Here is a 20,388-nt window from a genome sequence, read left to right on the forward strand (position 1 = left end):
GAGTGCTGACGGGCCTGAGGGCATCAGCACTGTTCCAGAGGCTGGGCAGACCCCTCCTCTCGAACTAGGTGTAACGGATGGAAGTGTTCCTGACTCTGCGGTCCCAGAGTCGAACGAAGTGCCACTGACGGAGATGTGCCCTGAGCCGAGTCCACCGAGACGGTCTCAGAGAACGAGAAGAGCACCTTCCTACCTAAGTGATTATGATTGTTCGTAGTTGTTTTTGCTTAGGGGGGAGGGATTTGTAATGTATTCAGATGCTGCCCTGAATGCATTAGGAGGTATGTAAATCCTCCCATAGAGAAGCCATGCAAAGCTTCAGCTTCGGCAGGGATTCGCGCCGAAAAGTATTGTGGCCAATCAGATTTGAACTATATGTAAGCGGGAAAGCTTATGATTGGTCTTTATGCGATCAACCTGATAGGTTGAGATATGTATAGTAGGTGTGGCTACATTAGCCCGGAATGTTTAAATACCGAGCAGCTGAAATGGACTAGCTGTTCGGGCTATGAGGAGTTGTACCGTGTCAGAAGAAGTCGATTGAAGAGCTGAATAAACTTGAGTTTTGCTGAATCACTCTCTGACTATTATTGTTAAGCACGGACTTAACATGTTCACTCACAATGTGGGAGAAGCTGTGTCTAAGTGGGAGAGAAGAGCACCAACTTTGCACCCAGAAGGTCCCAGGTTCAATCCCCAACATCTCCCACTTAAAGGATCAGATACTGGACTGGGCATCAGGGGATGCTGAGATCCGAAGAAGAAGAAGAGGAGGAGGAGGAGGAGGAGGAGGAGATTGGATTTATATCCCGCCCTTCACTCAGAGTCCCAATGTGGTTTACAATCTCCTTTCCCTTCCCCTCCCCACAACAGAGGCAGATGGGGCTGAGAGAGCTCTTTCGAGAACTGCCCTTGAGAGAACAGCTCTGAGAGAACTTGTGACTGACCCAAGCCACACCAGCAGCTGCATGTGGAGGAGTGGGGAATCAAATCCGGTTCTCCCAGATTAGAGTCTGCTGCTCTTAACCATTACGCCAAACTGGGTGCTGTCAGTCAGAGTAGACAAATATGAAGCTATTCTGACTCAGCGGAGAGAGGAGATCCCTAAACAGAAGCCGGGTAACTGCCTTTTGATCCAGACCCACCGAAATAACACGTCAGCGAACGCAAGCTTTCGAGTTCTGCAGAACTCTTCAGCAGCCCAGACGTTCAAACGCCAAACCCAGACACAAAAGCAGGGAGGGAAAACAAAGAGTCTTCCCGATCTTTAAGCAACTTCATCTGCCTCTTGGGCAGAATGCTCAGCCGACTTCCGGCGACAGCTAGCATTAGAATGCTCTGACCTGGACGGCCCAGGCTCTCCTGATCTCATCAGGCCACAGAAGCTAAGCAGGGTCGGCCCTGGTTAGTACTGGATGGGAGACCCGTGAGGAGCTCCAGGGTTGCTACGCAGAGGCAGGCAGTGGCAAACCACCTCTGGACATCTCTTGCCCTGACCTGGACGGCCCAGGCCAGCCCGATCTCATCAGTTCTTGGAAGCTAAGCAGGGTCGGCCCTGGTTAGGACTTAGATGGGAGACCACCAAGGAAGTCCAAGGTTGCTACGCAGAGGCAGGCAATGGCAAACCACCTCTGGACATCTCTTGCCCTGACCTGGGTGGCCCAGGCTATTCCGATCTCATCAGTTCTTGGAAGCTAAGCAGGGTCGGCCCCGGTTAGGACTTGGATGGGAGACCACCAAGGAAGCCCAGGGTTGCTATGCAGAGGCAGGCAATGGCAAGACCGCCTCTGAATGTCGAAAACCCTACTGGGTCTCTGTAAGTCAGCTGTGACTTGACACCACTTCTCACCACCCCCATGGCATTCTGGGGGGGAAAGTGGAAGCCGTCCAATGGGAAACCATTAAAAAAAGTCTCTCTGATGCCAAAGGGAACGCCAAAGGTCCCTTCAGAGGCCGAGCGCAGAGGAAAACCAGACCCACAGTCGTAAAAGTGTCACGCATTCACCTGGGAGGTCTCCCCACAAGTCGAGTCAGAGATAGGCAAGCCCCCCCCCTTCCTGAAAAGTTTTATTGCTGAAGATCTGCACCTCAGTGTGCTACAGCCAACTCACAGCAAGGCAAAGAGCAATCAATGGTTTCTGGATCTCCGTCTCCCCACCCCCAACAGATCACACTCAGTTATGGGCAGTGCCTATAGGGGGTGGTGGCAGTGCTCCCTCTAAGCTGAGTGAGTGTGAGCGAGCTCACAGTTTTTTAGCCTCCGGCTCACACATTTTTTGCCTTCGCTCAGGAAGGAGGGCTCCGGAGCAAACTAAGTTATTCAGCAGCCAAATTGCTCGCTCACAACTTTTATGCCGGTCGCTCACCAAGTAGAATTTTTGCTCACAAGACTCCACAGCTTAGAGGGAGCATTGGTCATGGGTAACGTGAAGGAGCATTGGGGATGGGTAATGTTAACCCCCGGCTGAGGAAGGCCCGTCAGCCTGAACCGTTTGGGTGCCAGTGTGGAGTCACCCCTGGCAGGCACCGCTGCAAAAAAACACAACACAGGACTGACTAAGCCGTGCCCACCCACCGCCTACAGCGTAATTACTACCTGGCAAACGGCAATGCCAGGCAGGAGGGGGGGGGGTATCGTGTGCTCCCAGGGCCAGGGCTCGTCTCAGCTGGGCTCCCCTGGAGGCAGGCGGGGAGGAGAAGAAGAACCAGAGGCTCAGTCTACAATCGAGCCTTGCTGGGGATGCGGGGAGGAGATACTCCTTGGTGCCCTGGGGGAAAGCCACGTGCCAAGGTCTCTCCAACTGGAAGCATTATACCCCAACCCCCCTGCAATGCTGAGTAATATGCCCTTCGCTGGATGGATTGCAAGATTTCCACATCCAGGCGGCTCCTTCCACGCTGACGCATCTGCCCAGGAGGAGGAGAGAGTTCGCCCCTCCTCAGCTGCCTCACTACAATTCCCAGGGTGCTTTGGGGGAAAGCCACGACAGGTGGGGAAAAAGCAGACACAGGGAGAAAAAGAGATCTGCAGCAGAGATCCCGGGTAGCCGGCAGTATTCCCTCTAAGCTGAGTTAGTGTGAGCTTGCTCTCCGGCTCACAGATTTTTGTTTTAGCTCAGGAAGGATGGCTCCAGAGCAAACGAATGTATGCAGGTACCAAATTGCTCACTCACAATTTTAATGCTAGTAGCTCACAAAGTAGAATCTCTGCTCACAAGACTCCACAGCTTAGAGGGAGCATCGGTAGCCATGTGCCTCCCAGGAAGCTGAGTGCCAAACAGTGCATGGTGCTGGAGTTCTGGGGCTGGACCGTCGAGTTGATCACGGGTTGATCGGGGCCACAGGGCTAGGGAGCAAGGCTGACCCTACAATGAGACCCACTCAGGCAGCTAAATTAGAGGGGTTGATTTGGGGTGGTGGGCAGCAATCCCCTCCCCAACTGCCCCCTCAGCCTTCACCGCACCCTCTTTGGAAGAGTTGCCAGGTCTTACCTGGCTGCCTGCGATGTCATTGCACTGGGCACGTTGTGCAGGAGACGCTCTAGCATTTGGCCAAAACCTCTATGGTCACCATAGAGTTTTTGGCCAAATGCTAGAGCGTCCCCCACACGATGTGCCCAGAGTGATGATGTCGCCTCTGGGTGACATCATTGTGTCAGGCACGTTGGACGCGATGGGGCTCTTTGGGGGCAGGGATCCCTCCGCCAGCCAACTGGCCGTCGGCGGACTGGGGCCCTCGAAAGCGGGGGATCCCCCAGCCCCATCGGAGGGATGGCGACCTACTCTCTAGCCTCCGCACTCCTCCCCCAGGCCTCTTTCAAAAGCACATAGCAATTGGGGCACCCCCCCATAGGCAGTGTTCCCTCTAAGATGAGTACAGCCCTCGTTACAAACGAGTTCGACACCTCTGCTCTAGCCCCTTTAGGCCTTGGTAGGGAAAAAGAGGCCCTGGCTAGCTCCGTCTCGTCCAATCCGGGAAGCTAAGCAGGGTCGGCCCCGGTTAGTCCTTGGAGGGGAGACCACCAAGGAAGTCCAAGGTGGCTACACAGAGGCAGGCAACGGCAAGACCACCACTGAACCTCTCTTGCATTGACCTGGATAGCCGAGGCTAGCCTAATCTTGTCGTGTCTTGGAAGCTAAGCAGGGCTGGCCTCGGTTCGTACTTAAACGGGCCAGGCAGAGAGGCAGGCAGTGGCACACCACCTCTAAGGAGTCGGCATTAATCAGCTGCGATTTGACAGCACTTTACGGGCACAGAGGGAGCAGGAGAGCAGTGCCGCAGAGAACACGCCCTTTCCCCTCTACCGGGAGGGGAGGCATCAGGGAAATGGTGAGGGCCTGGAGGAGAGATAACCCCACCCTTTCCCCAGCCCCTAATCCACATCTCTCACTGGGGGAACTCTGCTTTTTTAAGGGACAGGGGTCATTTCCTGCAGGAGTGCACAGGAGCGGAGCTCCGGCAGTAAAGAGCCCAGGGGGCGGGCACATGCAATAAGCCCCACCCCCTGCTCCCAGCAGCCCTCAGTCAGAGCAAGAAGCAGCCAGGTAAGTTGCAGAGCTCCCCCCAACCCCCCGGTCCAAAACAGTCCAGTGGCACCTTTAAGACCAAGTTTTGTTCAGGTACAAGCTCTCCCCCCCCTGCAAGGACAGATCTGCATGTTCCCCCCCCCCCCATAGCTAGCAATCCAAACCAGTCCAGTGGAGCCTGAGCAGTGGGTGTTGCCTTCTGACACACTTCCGGTGATGTCAGGGGGTGTGGCATATGCAAATAAGTTATGCTAACGAGTTATGCTAATGAGCTCTTGCACCACTTTTTCTATGAAATAACCCCTGTTAAGGGATAAACATGTCTAAAGTTGCTTGCTTTAAGTAAATAAATAAAGTTCCAGCCGTGGAACTCGACATCACGTGTAGCCTGGCCCACAGATTTGAGCGTATGCTTAAAAATCAAGTTTCGAGCTCTCGCAGTTGCAAACATATGCTTGCAAATGCCGAATGCTCGGGTGGGTTGGACAGACCAGGCTTGCAGAAGCTGCGGAGGGGACTTCAGTCTTGGCGGTAAAACCGGACTAAATTAGGTCAATCCAGTGGGTCAGCCGTGTTGGTCTGAAGCAGTACAACAAATCTAGAGTCCAATGGCACCTTTGTTGGTCTTAAAGGTGCCGTTGGACTCTAAATGCGTTAGATTGGGGAAACTAGCAATAAATGCTGCGTACGTTATCCGCTCTGTTTTTATCATGGTACAACAAGTCGCTAGGCAGCCCAGGCTAGCCCGATCTCATCAGATCTCGGAAGCTAAGCAGGGTCAGCCCTAGCTAGCATTTGGATGGGAGATCTCCAAGGAAGCCCAGGGTTGTGACGCAGAGGGTGGCCACCTCTGAATGTCTCAACCTCGAAAACCCTATGGAGTCGCCATAAGTCAGCTGTGACTTGACGGCTGGCCCGTGGCTACAGTGGGGCTATTGGGGGCTCCGCCCCCTTCCTTAAAGGGACAGCCCCCTTCTTTAAAGGCCCCCCGCTTCTTCCCAAAAGCATTTAAAGGGATCCTTAAACTGCTTTTAAGAAGAAGTGGGGAGTGGTGCGTGCCTCTCTCCCTCCCTCCTGCAAGATTTAAAGGGCTCCCCGCCAGTGTTCCCTCTAAGCTGAGTCAGTGTGAGCTGGCTCACAGTTTTCTAGCCTCCGGCTCACACATTTTTGTCTTAGCTCAGGAAGGAGGGCTCCAGAGCAAGCTAATTTATGCAGTAGCCAAACTGCTCGCTCAGAACTATAATGCCAGTAAAGCTCACAAAGTAGCAATTTTGCTCACAAGACTCCACACCTTAGAGGGAACACTGCTCCCCGCTGGTCAGCTGAAGGGCCCTTTAAAAACTTCAGGAGGGGAGGGAGAGGGGTGCATGCCACACCCCTTCATTATGGCAAATAATGGCAGCCCCACCAGAATGTTTTTTTGCCCCACAAGCCACAAAATCCTGGCTACAGGCCTCTTTGACGGCAACAACGAATGCAAGCTGCAATACTGAAATTTCTGCTGAGCACAGAATTCGGGTTGCAGAACACTGTGAGTTCTCGAGCACAGAACGAATTCTCGCTGCCTTTGCCGCGGCAAGGCCCTGGGAATGCCCGTGCAAGCGGCTCACCTCTCACACACGCGCACCGTCCAGGCAGCGATAATCCACAAGGAGATGCTGAAGACCAGCAAGACAGTCCCGGGACAGATGGTCATGAGGGTCTTCATGACGAAGCGGGTGTTGAAGTTGATTTTGTTCAGGGCCCCGATGCTGCGGGAGGAGGCGTCCGTGAAGAGCTTGCTGTGCAAGAGCATGACGCGGGCGATCAGGTAGAGGCGCAGGAACATGGGGATGGAGAGAATGATGTCCACATCGGCCTCCGCCCGCGAAGCCGTGTACGAGAAGGCCAGCCGGGCCGTCCAAAAAAACTTGTACTCCCCAGGGATGGGGTGGATGGCGCACACCACCATCTCCAAGCTGATGTACAGGATGCGCTCGTAGGTCATTGCAATCCGCCAGTCGTCGGCGCCGTTGTCGATCACGAAGAGCTGGCACGAAGCAGGAGGGGAGAAGGAAGAGAGTTAGAGACTGATCTTCTCCCCTTTGTGCACATAGAACAGTACAGAGAATGGCATGGGCAGTCCGAGATTCCTGTGCTGGCTTCCCCAGATGCCTTGGCGGCGAGCCCTTTAACTCCGGCCCTCCAACCGGTGCCCAACGGCTCGTGCCTCTGGCCACACCCAAGTTTTACAGCAGGGGGCCCAAAATTTTGGAGCCTACCGGCACCTTTGGGGTTCTGACACAGCGTGGTGGGTGCAGGAACAAAATGGCTGCCATAGGAGGCGGGGTCAGCAGCAAAATGGCTGCCATAGGAGGCGGAGCCAGCAGCAAAATGGCTGCCATAGGAGGAGGAGCCAGCAGCAAAATGGCTGCCATAGGAGGTGGAGCCAGCAGCAAAATGCCTGCCACAGCTTACCTTCGGCCACACAGGGAAGACCTTTGTGCTGTGGTGGCAGATTCTGCCAAAGCAACATTTTCAAAAATCTGCGCAGCCCATCGAAACTCCAGTGGGCAAATAAGAAACCTTGCTGGGCAAATGCCCCCCCCCCAGCCCCCTACTTTCTTAAAAAACACTCATTGAGTGCCAGGAAAGGTGTGGGCAGGTGCTCGGGTGCACCATGTTGGGTTCCAGTGTTCCCTCTAAGCTGAGTTAGTGTGAGCTAGCGCACAGTTTTTTAGCCTCTGGCTCACACATTTTTGTCTCGGCTCAGGAAGGAAGGCTCCAGAGCAAACTAATTTAATGCAGTAGCCAAATGGCTCACTCACAACTTTGATGCCAGTAGCTCACAAAGTAGAATTTTTGCTCATGAGACTCCATAGCTTAGAGGGAGCATTGTTGGGTTCCCCTGTTCTATAGGTCCCTGAGTAGGAAGCAGGGAACCAAATCCTCAGCAAGATGAGGAGGGCTGGTAAATGTGTTCCCCCCACCCTTTCCCTGCCTGCTACAGACTGACATTCCAAATTGTGGCTCCAGGTGCATACCTTTCTCCATCTTTGAACATCTTTTATTTTATTGTGTTTATTGTGTTTTATTCTGTCTATTTATTGGCACAAAGTGCCCTATCTGTAAGCCGCCCTGAGCCCTTTGTAGGGAGGGTGGGGTATAAATTTAATAAAATAAATAAATAAATAAATAAATAAAATGGGTGCAGGGGTACTCTTTCCTGCATCCAAACCCATCCTAGGTAGTTAGAATAGATTATATCCCTATCTCTCATCTGTACTGTCTAGAATAGAGTTCCATATAATAAAGAACTCCTGTTGGTTTTAGATCTGACTACTGGCTAGAATGGAGTTCCATATAATAAAGAACTCCTGTTGGTTTTAGATCTGACTACTGGCTCTGTGTAACTTTGTAAGTCTGCTAGCACACTCAGTACCAAAGCCTTACTGCGCAGAAATGCCTAGTAAACTCTGCTACATTAACAGTGATTCCTGGCTCTACTAAAATCAGAGAGCCTAACACTAACTACTATGCGATACCATCTCCTAGGATCGTGTGAAATCTCCGCAAAGAGTGAAATTTCACACACGGCCTGTGACAGGAGGAATTTGAACCCTTCCTTGTCCACATCTCAACCTGTCTTCCCTCTCCGGCTGCTTCCATCCTGGAGAATTTACTGTCAGCAAAGGTACCATAACAAACCTTAGAAATCAGCAAGATTTTTGGGGTATGAGCTTTCGGGAGTGAGAGCTCCCTTCATCAGATACAAACAAGAATGGAAATCCCTGAGTCCTTATATCCCAGTCAGAAGGAGGGAGGGGTGTTGCAAGGGAGGCATTCGGGGTGCAGAGGTACAAAGCATATTGTAATCAGCTTGATTAGAGCAGGGAGATAAATGCTTAGGGGCAAAAAACCCACAGACCTGACAACAAGAATCACAAGACTGAGAAACCTGTAGGAGAGCACATGAACCTTCCAGGACATTCAATGGGTGACCTCAATGTTGCTGTTTTATTGCAAAGGAATTTCAGAAACAGACTGGAATGGAAGACTGCTGAATTACAAGTTATTACAACACTCAGGACAATGGAACCCCCAGGACTTAATAGAGACATCGGCTTCTTATCTCACTATACATGCTAAGTCATTCTGTTCTTACTTATACCAGAAATTAAACTTTGTTAGTCTTTTGGTGTAGTGGTTAAGTGCACGGACTATAATCTGGGAGAACCGGGTTTGATTCCCCACTCCTCCACTTGCACCTGGCTGGATGACCTTGGGCAAGCTGTAGTTCTGATACAGCTGTTCTTGCAAAAAGAGCAGTTTCTGTCAGAGCTCTCTCAGCCCCACCTACCTCACAGGGTGTCTGTTGTGGGAAGGGGAAGGGAAAGGAGTTTGTAAGCCGCTCTGAGACGCCTTTGGGTAGTGAAGGGGGGGGGTATAAATCCAATTGCTTCTTCTTATTCTTATAGAGGCCACTGAACTCAAACTTGGTTCTCACATCTGTTGTTAACTCCTTTATTATCTGTATACCAATGTTCTGCTGCTATTTACATGTCCTACTACATGTGTTATTCCAATCTTAGCTATATTTATTGCTCAGTTACTTATGCATCTTGACTCTAATCAGCTCTTTCTGGCAACTAACTACCACCTGCATGTAATATTTAAGGAAATCTGTTTCAATGTATGTGAAGAAGTGTGCACACACTGAGTTTCTGTTCTCCCATGTACACAGGGTTGAGCTTGGTTTGTCTTGGGAGTACTGCTGGATTAAGAACATAACATAAGAACATAAGAGAAGCCAATGCTGGATCAGACCAATGGCCCATCTAGTCCAACACTCTGTCACACAGTGGCCAAAAATACCAGGGGCCATCAGGAGGTCCAGCAGTAGGGCCAGGACACTAGAAGCCCCCCCACTGTTCCCCCCCCCAGCACCAAGAATACAGTGCATCACCTGCCCCAGCCTGTGAGTCCCTATCTATACCTTGCGGCTAATAGCCACTGATGGACCTCTGCTCCATATGTTTATCCAGTCCCCTCCTGAAGCCGCCCATGCTTGTAGCCGCCGCCACCTCCTGTGGTAGTGAATTCCATGTGTGAGTCACTCTTTGGGTGAAAAAGTACTTCCTTTTATGTGTTCTAACCCGACCGCTAAGCAATTTCATGGAGTGCCCACGAGTTCTTGTATTGTGAGAAAGGGAGAAAAGTACTCCTTTCCCGACCCGCTCTATCCCATGCATAATCTTATAAACCTCAATCATGTCACCCCCTCAGCCATTCTAGCTACATTTTCACATCTTTTTGTCAACTCTTGCATTTGCATGCTAATTTGCTGCTCTCCACTGATCTTACCAGCCACGTGATTCAATTTCGGCTCTGCATATGCATCTGGGCTCTGAGAGGGCTCCTAACGGCTACCCCCACCCTCTTTTCTTCTGTAAATAACCCTTGAGGAGATCTTATTCCATGTGTCTGAAGAAGTGTGCTTTGCACACAAAAGCTTACACTTTGAATAAAACTTTGTTGGTCTTAAAGGTGCCACTGGACTCCAACTTTGTTCTGTAGTGAGATAAGAAACCCATGTCCCTATTCAGTCCCGGAGGGTGGGGGAGGGAAGGTATCTCCATTGTTCTAAATCTGTAATAGACGAAGGGAGTTTCGATTCCCAGAAGCTCATACCCTGAAAATCAGTTTGGTCTCTAAAGTGCTATTGGATTCGAATCCAGCTCTTCTATTTCAGACCAACACGGCCACCCCTCTGAGACAATAACAGGAGTCAGACGCTTTTGGGGGGGGGAAACCTGGGGGAACGAAACAAGCAAGAATAGGCAAACGTATCAGTCCCCCGCCCACCCATCCACCCACGCTAAGCTTCAAGCCTCCCCCCACCTTCCAAGAGACAACATCAACTCAATGCCGACACGCAGGCTGTATTTGGCTTCAGGAACGGCTTCCGAGTGAGACACTTCCTGAGAGGTTTCAGTCCCAGTACGAAATGCATCACTTTGAAGATACACCATGAATATTAGATGGGGAGCCTGCGGGATAGCCTGTGGCTTGGGGGCCACAGGGCACATTTTGCACGCTCAAGGTTCACCGCCTGGCATCTCCCCTGGGCAGAATCGACGAGAGACACTGCCAGTCCCAGCAAGGCACAGGACTAGATCAAGCCAGAGTCTGACCCCACACGCAAGGCAGCTCAATACGTCTGAACATCCGTTGGCCAGCCACAGAACGAAGGATTCAGGAGGAACTCTGGAAGCACACCATGTTTCATTCAAGCACCCATGTGACATGAGAACGCACGTATGAACATGCGCGTCAATCCCCCACATCTGCACACGCAGTAGGCAAGAGGTGTTGTTTAAAATCCCACACCTTTTAACTTAAGGAACATTTTATTGGGAACATTTGGCTCTACAATTTCAGGAGAATATATCGTTGACCAGAGAGAAGTACTACTGGACATGTGATTGCACTGGAGACAAAAAATTGTATTTTTGTATTTCTTTTCTTTGCCCAGTGGTTAAACTTTGGAACAATTGTTTTCTGGTCTTTATTTCATATTTTGTATATGTATGATTGTATATATTTTTACATATCAGCCAACACGTTCTATTTGTATTAGATCTCTGAGGAAGGCCTGTAAAGGCCGAAACGCGTTAGGTCTATTTCATTAGCCTTTGTATGTTTTTATATTTGTATATGAGGTACGAATGGGCCCTTATTTGTTATTTTAATTTGTGTTGAATAAATACATGTATATTTTTGTATGTTTCATAATTAGATTTTTAGAGTTGGCCCTCTTCTATTCTTGACTAACCTTTTTAGGTTCTGAATTCTAGATTTTAGGTTCAGTTTTTTCCCCCTTTTCTCTTTTTTGTCCTTATACAGAATCAGACCCTCGGTCCGTCGAGGTCAGGATTGTCTACTGAGACTGGCAGTTGCTCTCCAGGGTCTCTGGCGGAGGTCTTTCACATTACACTCTGCATAGGACAATCTGCTGGCGGTCCCCGGCCCTAGAGACAACCCACTGTCCTCAACCGACACCAGGGCCTTCTCGGCCCTGGCCCTGACCCGGTGGAACTCTCTGCCAAATAACAGCAGGGCCCCGCGGGATCATGCGCAGTTCCACGGGGCCTGTAAGGCAGAGATGTTCCGCCAGGCGTTTGGTTGAGGGCAGCGACGGTTTTTCCATCGTGGCCGGCACCCTTTCCGGACCTCTGTCCCCTGAAAGGTTTCATTCCTCCCCCGCTATACCCAGGAGGCACCCACAGGCCGGGAATGGAAGGGCACTTTAAAATTTCACCCGTTTGATCTTCATTAATGAATCGTTTGGGCTGATAATGTTTTTTTAATGGTTTTTATCATTTTAACTTTGTACATCGCCCAGATCCCCACAATTGTGGGGATTAGGAGATTTTTTAAAAATGTAATTAAATAAATAAAATAAATATTTGTCCTGGTCCAGCGGCCTCGAGACGAGGACCCCACCCCCCCAGGGATGCCCCGGCCATGCCACTTACCCAGGGACCAGCAGAGGAGCAAGGCGGCGGCGACACCACTGCGACCAACAGGGCCGCAGCGCGGCGCCTCGCCACTGGAAGCCCCGGGAGAAATGACCATTGGCGACCCAGGGAGATGCGGCCACGCCGGCAGAGCACGGCCCCTTGGTCAGGCACCTCGGAAATCTATCCCAGGAAGCGGCGAAGCAGATGCCGCTGAGGGAGGCCTGAGAGCGGGCACGAAGGGGAAACTAAGCACACCCACAACCACGCCCGGAAGGACCAGAAGGTGTCCGGGCTTATCAAGGGGGGCGGGGCCAGACCGGGAATAGAGGAGGCGGGGATTACAGGCGGCACTGGGAGCGGGGCGGGGTATAAAAGGAGAGAGAAGCGGACAGACCGGAGAGGAGGAAAGTGCGAAGGAACGAAACGGAGAGAAAGAGAGAGAGACGTTCTGTGCACGTTGGTGACCATAACCCCGTCCCCTGCCTATCTGAGGCCCCTCCGCAACCTCCTCCTTTACGAACCCTCTCCAACTCCCAGGGCCGACACCACAGCCACGGGCAAGTCAACTCCAGGGCCGCGAACAAAGCTTGACAATATTATCTATCTATTTATCTATTTATTTATTGTATTTATATCCCGCCCATCCCGCAAGCGACCTCAGGGCGGGTAACGTCATGTCTTCAGTAAATACAACTAAAAAGGTAAAACACGGTATAAGCATTAAAACTGGTGGTTACAACTCAACAACAAATAAATCACCTGCTGCCTTATCCTTTTAACTGGAGATGCCGGGGACTGAACCTGGGACCTTCTGCATGCCAAGCAGGTGCTCTGCCACTTTGCCACAGACTGGAAGTAGCTCTCCAGGGTCACAGGCGGAGGTCTTTCACATCACCCACTACCTTGTCCTTTAACTGGAGACGCTGGGGATTGAGCCTGGGACCTTCTGCATGTGACGCAGATGCTCAAGCACTGAGTCACATATGCTACGCAGACTGGCAGTGGCTCTCTGGGGTCACAGGCGGCAGTCTTTCCCATCACCTACTGTCTGGTCCTTTTAACTGGAGACGCCGGGGATTGAACCTGGGACCTTCTGCATGTGACGCAGATGCTCAAGCACTGAGTCACAAATGCTACGCAGACTGGCAGTGGCTCTCTGGGGTCACAGGCGGAGGTCTTTCGCATCACCTACTGCCTGGTCCTTTTAACTGGAGACGCCGGGGATTGAACCTGGGACCTTCCACGTGCAAAGCAGAGGCTCTTCCACTGAGCCAGAGCCCCTCCCCAATACCGAACACAACCTTGTTTGATGGCTGGAAGCGAAGCCCCTAACCTACTATAGGACAGAGGCTCACCATCTCTGCCCCAAATCAAGGACCTCCAGGGTTTCAACTCTGATTTTAACAACTGGTGCTGGAATGAACATAGCTAAGACAGAGGACAGTGCATCTGAGCATGTGCAAAGGGCCTCGTCCTTGCCTATGATTATACCCCAAAGCCCAGAGGCCTCCCAAATCACAACTCCTTTGTGCCAAAACAAAGCAAGCAAAAAGAAGACACAGAAGGAGCCCCGAATTCCACACGATTTGCTCACTCACAACCATATGAGCCACGGGCGCGCGTGCACCAGCGCTGATCAGCAAGCGCCTCTCGAGAACACCCCGCCTACTACCAGCCGACCACCGGCCTGGCACCGCGCCACTGCGCCAGCTCGAACGGCACCACCAACTTCAGAGAGCGAACGCTCCTGGGAAGCCACGCCAGGATGGTATTTGGTTGTCACAGCAACCAATCGGGCGGGTTCATGCCGGGAGATGAAGCAGTGGGGGGGGGGAGCCACACCAGGCAGTGGGTTGGAGTCAAGGGGGCCAATTTTGATTCATTTTCCAGGGGCACGGTTGACCTACCTGCTCCCCCACACACACGCTCTGTCCTGTCCCCCCCCCTCCAAGAGAAACCAGGCCAATCCTCGATGGGGGAAAAAGGCTTCCTTTATTATGAATGCGGCACTACCGGTATGAAAGGCCTCGAGCGGAGAGGCAGAGTGGTATAGTGGTTACAGTCTCGGACTAGGATGGGGGAGAAGAATAAGAAGAGTTTTATACCCTGCCCTTCACTACCCGAAGGAGTCTTGGAGTGGCTTACGATTGCCTTTCCTTCCTCTCCCTACAACACGCACCATGTGAGGTAGGTGGGGCTGAGAGAGAAGAGGAAGAAGAAGAAGAGGAGGAGGAGGAGATTGGATTTATACCCTGCCCTTCACTACCCGAAGGAATCTCAGAGTGGCTTACAGTCTCCTTTCCCTTCCCAGAACAGACACCCTGTGAGGTAGGTGGGGCTGAGAGAGCTCTCCCAAGAACTGCCCTTGAGAGAACAGCTCTAAGAGGACTGTGACTGACCCAAGGTCACCCAACAGGCTTCGTGTGGAGGAGGAGTGGGGAATCAAACCCGGTTCTCCCGATTAAGATCTGCCACTCTTAACCACCACACCATGTTGGCTCTCAAACTGGAGATCTGGATTCAAGGGGCTAAGCTGAGAAGTTCACTGGGTAACTGTGGGCCACTCATTCCCTCTGAGCCCGACCAACCTCACGGGGCTGTTGTGAGAGAAGCTGTTGTGGCAGGGCGCAGGGGGAGAGGCAATTCTGCAGATATGAGGGGTCCAAGGCCAAGGTGTAGCTAACAGGCAACAGGAAGAATTTGCTATCCTTCCCCCTTCACCAGGCCAAGCTCAGTGTACGCCGAGGAAGGGAAGGGCCGTGGCTCAGTGGTGGAGCATCTCCTTGGCATGCGGAAAGTCCCAGGTTCAATCCCCAGTATGTCCAGTTGAGCGGACCAGGCAACAGGTGATGGGAAAGACTACCACGTGAGACCCTGAAGAGCCGCTTCCAGTCTGAGTTGGGTCTGTAGCTCAGCGGAAGAACCTCTGCTTTACGGTCCCAGGCAAATCCCCGGCATCTCCAGTTAAAAACGACCAGGCAAGAGGTGATGTACAACAACTCTGCCTGAGATTCCGGGAGCCGTTGCCAGTCTGAGTTGCGATTGTGGTTCAGTGGTAGAGCCTCTGCTTGGCACGGAAAAGGTCACAGGTTCAATACCCGGCATCTCCAGTTCAAGGATCAAGTACTATAGAACGTGAAAGACCTCCGTGCCTGAGACCCTGGAGAACCGCTGACAGTCGATGTAGGCACTGGCAGTACTGAGCGTGATGGACCGAGGGTCTGATTCAGTATAAGGCAGCTTCATGTGTTCAATCTAAGCTCCTGCTTGGAAACTTTCAACCTTTTTGCTTAGGCGTGGAAAAAGAAACCCTCTGAAATCTATTTAAACAGGGCCCACTGCCCCCCAGGCCTTCCCCCCCACACACACAACAGCTTCCTGCCCTGGGGCACTGCAGAGGCAGAGATACCCGCTAGAAAGGCAAAAACAGAGTCCCCCGGCCAGCCGCCGGGCAGGCTTGGATCTCTTTCTTTCTCCCTGCAGGGAGGACTTTTCCGACGCCACGGCTGCTACCGGGTTTCCACGGCAACCGCATCCCAAGTCCGGTGGTACCTAATTAGGCTTTCCCAATGCTAATTGGCAAGGGGGGGGAGAGAAGAAAAATAACACAGTGGGGAAGAACCTCTGCCGGTGTGGCAAAAACACGGAGCGGTTTAGTGGGCCGGATTGTACCCAAGGCCCAAATCGACCCAGGTGGCGCTTGGCAAACTTTACGGAATCACAGTGGTCCTTCTAAACTTGCTGTCCTTTATCTGTTTTTTATTTATTCACGTCGCTTGGCGTCGAGGTGGATTACGCAGAGTGAGTGAGTACAATCAACAAAGTGGGACACTCCATAATCAACAGCGTTAAGTATTCGCAGGACACATTGAGCGGTACAGAAATGACACAACAGGATCCTACAGAAATTACTACAGGCAGCCCTACAGACCACAAGTGAATCACAGCTCCAAAGCTCCAAATACAAAAGAAAAAATACAAGCTGTATGCAAGCGCTATGCAGAATCAATGCTCAAAACACATGGAAATGTATTTTTTTTTAGTGCTGATTTCAAACTGTGTATAAAATGACAGTGTTACAAAGGACAGGAGGTCCAAAAAGGTGCAGGTTGATGAAGTTTTCCGGAATACAAATTCGTTGGGATAGAGCAGGTCGAGAAAGAAGTCCTTTTTCTCCCTTTCTCACAGTACAAGAACTCGTGGGCACTCCATGAAATTGCTGAGCGGTTGGGTTAGAACGGATAAAAGGAAGTCCTTCTTCGCCCAAAGAGTGACTAACACAGGGCATTCACTGCCACAGGAGGTGGCGGCAGCTACAAGCATGGACAGCTTCAAGAGGGAATTAGATAAGCATATGGAGCAGAGATCCATCCATGGCTATTAGCCACAAGGTATAGATAGGAGCTCTCAGTTTGGGGGGCAAGTGATGCTCTGTATTCTTGGTGCTTTGGGGGGCAACAGTGGGGGGGCTTCTAGTTTCCTGGCCCCACTGGTGAACCTCCTGGTGGCACCTGGTATTTTTGGCCACTGTGTGACAGAGTGTTGGACTGGATGGGCCATTGGCCTGATCCAACATTGGCTTCTCTTATGTTCTTATGTTTCGACTGGCTTCATCTGAACAGGACCTCGTGAAACAGTAAGATGTCTTCCAAGTTTCGTTCATCACAAAGTATGACAGCGAAGACCGTATCGCTTCATAAAACTCTCATCACCCTTTAGTGCTGTATCCTACAGTTGCAGTGAAATATTCTGCCCCCCTTTAGCTGAAATGTTTGGAATGAAACTTAGACGACCTCCTTTCCTTCTTCGTAACATTGTCATTTTATACATGGTTTGACATCAGCACTAATAAATAAATAAATTTCCATGTGTTTTGAGCATTGGTTCTGTATAGCGCTTGCATACGGCTTGTTTTTTCTTTTGTATTCAGACCACAAGTGAGACAGGATGCTGGACTAGATGGACCATTAGTCTGATCCAGCAGGGCTCTTCTGGCGTTCTCTTCTTAAGTCCCAATCATTTATCCAAGTAACTCTGCGGAATCAATTTGTGTTGTGCAGCCTTGCTACCTGCACAGAAAAGCCCTTTTAGAATCACAGAGCTGGAAGGGATCTCCAGAGTTATCTAGTCCAACCTCCTTGCACAATGCAGGAAATTCACAAATACCTCCCCCTCCACACCCGCAGCGACCACTGTTCGATGCCCGAAGATGGCAACACCCCCCCCCCCAGGATTCCTGGTCAAACTGGCCTGGAGAAAGATTTCTTCCGGACCCAAAGTGGTGATCGGCATTTCCCTGGGCGTGTCAGAAAGGGCCACAAGAACTAAGCACTTGTAGGCAACCCTTCCTGTCCTCCCTCTCATGATCTGCCCAGGTTCACAGAATCAGTACTGCTGTCAGATGGCCAACTAGTCTCTGCTTGAAAACCTCCAAAGAAGGAGAGCCCACCACCTCCCAAGGAAGCCTGTTCCACTGAGGAACTGCTCTGTTAGGAGGTTAGTTCTTCCTAATGTTTAGCTGAAAACACTTCTGATTTAATTTCAACCTGTTGGTTCTGGTCCGACCTTCTAGGGTAACAGAAAACAACTCTGCACCATCCTCTACATGACAGCTCTTCAAGTACTTGAAGATGGTTATCATATCCCCTCTCAGTCGTCTCCTCTCCAGGCTAAACAGACCCAACTCCTTCAGCCTGTCCTCATAGGACTTGGTCTCCAGACCCCTCACCATCTTCATTGCCCTCCTCTGGACATGTTCCAGCTTGTCTATATCCTTCTAAAATTGTGCTTCCCAAAACTGAACACAACACTCTAGGTGAGGTCTAACCAGAGCAGAGTGAAATGATACCATCACTTCACATGATCTGGACACTATACCTCTGTTGATACAGCCTAAAATCACATTTGTCTTTTTAGCTACCGCATCACACTGCTGACTCATGTTCAGTGTAGGGTCTGCTAAGACCCCTAGATCCTTTTCGCACATAGTACTGTCGAGACAAGTCTCCCACATACCCCTATGCCTTTGATTTTTCCTACCTAAATGCAGAACTTGACATTTATCCATGTTGAAATTCATTTTATTTGTTTTAGCCCAGATTTCCAGCCTGTCAGGATCATCCTGTATCCTGACTCTGTCTTCTACTGTATTTGCTACCCCTCCATATTTAGTACCATCTGCAAATTTAATTAGCATTCCCTCTATTCCTTCATCCAAATCATTTATAAAGATGTTGAACGAAACAGGTCCCAGGACAGATTCCTGAGGCACTCGTCACTCCTCTCCAGGAGGATAAGGAACCATTCAGAAGCACTCTTTTGGGTGCTCTTGAATATTTCACTTTTGCATAGTACCAGAAAAGATCCTGGAGAGCCACAGCCCTTCAGGAGTAAACAAGACTCCTCCAGATGGCCAAACAGCCTGCCTTGGCGTAAGACGTTAGTAAGCTTCCTTGAGCCACAAAGACAGACGGGATATAAATGTTACTATCAATGCATTTAGTAAATAAGTATGTGCATATGATGGGGGAGGGGGGCTCAGGGAGAGAGCATCTGCTTTGAAAATAAGGTTGTCAGCTGCAAGTTGGAAAACACCTGCAGATTTCGGGGGGAGGGTGGGACCTGAGAAGGGCACAGTTTGGGGAGGGGCGAGAGGTGAGCAGGGATGTGATGCAAAGGAGGAGGAGGAGCTTGAATTTATACCCCGCCCTTACAAAATCCTTTCCCTTCCCCTCCCCACAACAGACACCAAGTGGGGTAGGTGGGGCTGAGAGAGCTCTGACAGAAACTGCTCTTGAAGAAGAAGAAGAGGAGATCGGATTTATACCCAGCCCTTCACTACCCAAGGGAGTCTCAGAGCGGCTTACAATCTCCTTTCCCTTCCCCTCCCCACAACAGACACCCTGTGGGGTAGGTGGGGCTGAGAGAGCTCTTGACAGAAACTGCTCTTTTTCAAGAACAGCTCTTATCAGAGCTACGGCTTGCCCAAGGTCATCCAGCCAGGTGCAAGTGGAGGAGTGGGGAATCAGACTGGGTTCACCCAGATTAGAGTCCGCGCACTTAACCACTACACCAAACTGGCTTTGGTGTAGTACTTGGATGGGAGACCTCCAAGGAATACCAGCAGTCGGGAGGCAGGGGCAGGCTTTATTCAGCCACCTCTTTGAATATCCTCCAGCCCCCCAGTAGGGGTCAATCACCAGAGGCCGCCACGACTTCCAGGTGCGCGCACACACAGAAAAATACAACCTCCCCCCCAAAAAAAAGATAAAGGCAAAGAAACACTGAGCGTACAGCCGTTACAAACACTTAACTGCAATATAATTACTTATAATGATTACCCTGAAACTGCTTAGATACTTTATTGCTTATTTGATTATGCAATTTATAAACACTGCACAAAAGGAAAGGAAAAAATAATTCTGAATCATAGAATCCCAGAGTCGGAAGGGGCCATACAACAGGCCACCTAGTCCCGCCCCCTGCTCAATGCAGGATCATTCTGGATATATTGCAGTTAAGTGCTTGTGTAACGGCTATACACGCGGTGCTTCTTTGCCTTTACCACCTGGAGACCGGCAGGCCCTGGATTTGAACTCAGATGCTGCATCTCACATACAAGCCCCGGCGCCTCTGAATAAAGGCAGGAGGCACTAGGAAAGGTACTAGGCCGAAGAGATGGCCACCCCACCCCCCCAAACTAAACTCAAGGGATCAGAGAGTCATTCACACCAAACCTTGACCTCCCCTCGCACTTGCCCCACAAAAAGTCTCCCGTATGATTTGCTATCACATATCTATCTGACGAGGCGGGCAGTGACCCACGAAAGCTCCCCACCGAAAGAAATGTGGCTAGTCTTTAGGGTGCCACTAGATTATACTGTCTTAAGCCAACCAAATTTGGCCGCTTAGAATTTGCTGGATTGACCAGTGACGTAGAAGAGTTTTTGGCTAAACATGAGGAAGAACTTCCTGGCAGTTAGGGCGGTTCCTTGGTGGAACAGGCTTCCTCGGGAGGTGGCAGGCTCTCCTTTGTTGGATGTTTTTTAAAGCAGAGGCTAGATGGCCGTCTGACAGCCATGCTGATTCTGTGAACTTGGGCAGAACACGAGAGGGAGGGCAGGAAGGGTCGCCTCAGTGCTTGGTTCTTGTGGCCCTTTCTGACACGCCCAGGGAAATGGCGATCGCCACTTTGGGGTCAGGAAACAATTTTCTCCAGGCCAATTTGGCCGAGGATCCTGGAGGTTTTTTGCCTTCTTCTGGGCATTAAACAGCAGTCACTGTGGGTGCGGAGGGGGAGGTATTTGTGAATTTCCTGCATTGTGCAGGGGGTTGGACTAGATGACCCTGGAGGTCCCTTC

General features: G+C 50.9%; 1 protein-coding gene across 1 annotated transcript in view; it reads right to left on the reverse strand.

Annotated features, from left to right (window-relative positions):
• The window catches only part of KCNN3 (potassium channel, calcium activated intermediate/small conductance subfamily N alpha, member 3), a 206,874-nt gene that overhangs the window by 117,552 nt on the left and 68,934 nt on the right, over positions 1 to 20,388 (reverse strand). Inside the window, exon 3 of the mRNA XM_015419135.1 lies at positions 6,137 to 6,555. Within this exon, the coding sequence (XP_015274621.1) occupies positions 6,137 to 6,555 (419 nt within the window). The remainder of the gene's footprint in view (positions 1 to 6,136; positions 6,556 to 20,388) is intronic.

This window comes from Gekko japonicus, unplaced genomic scaffold (genome assembly GCF_001447785.1).
Source record: "Gekko japonicus isolate JY-2015 unplaced genomic scaffold, Gekko_japonicus_V1.1 scaffold25, whole genome shotgun sequence".
In the NCBI taxonomy this organism is placed as follows: Eukaryota; Metazoa; Chordata; class Lepidosauria; order Squamata; family Gekkonidae; genus Gekko; species Gekko japonicus.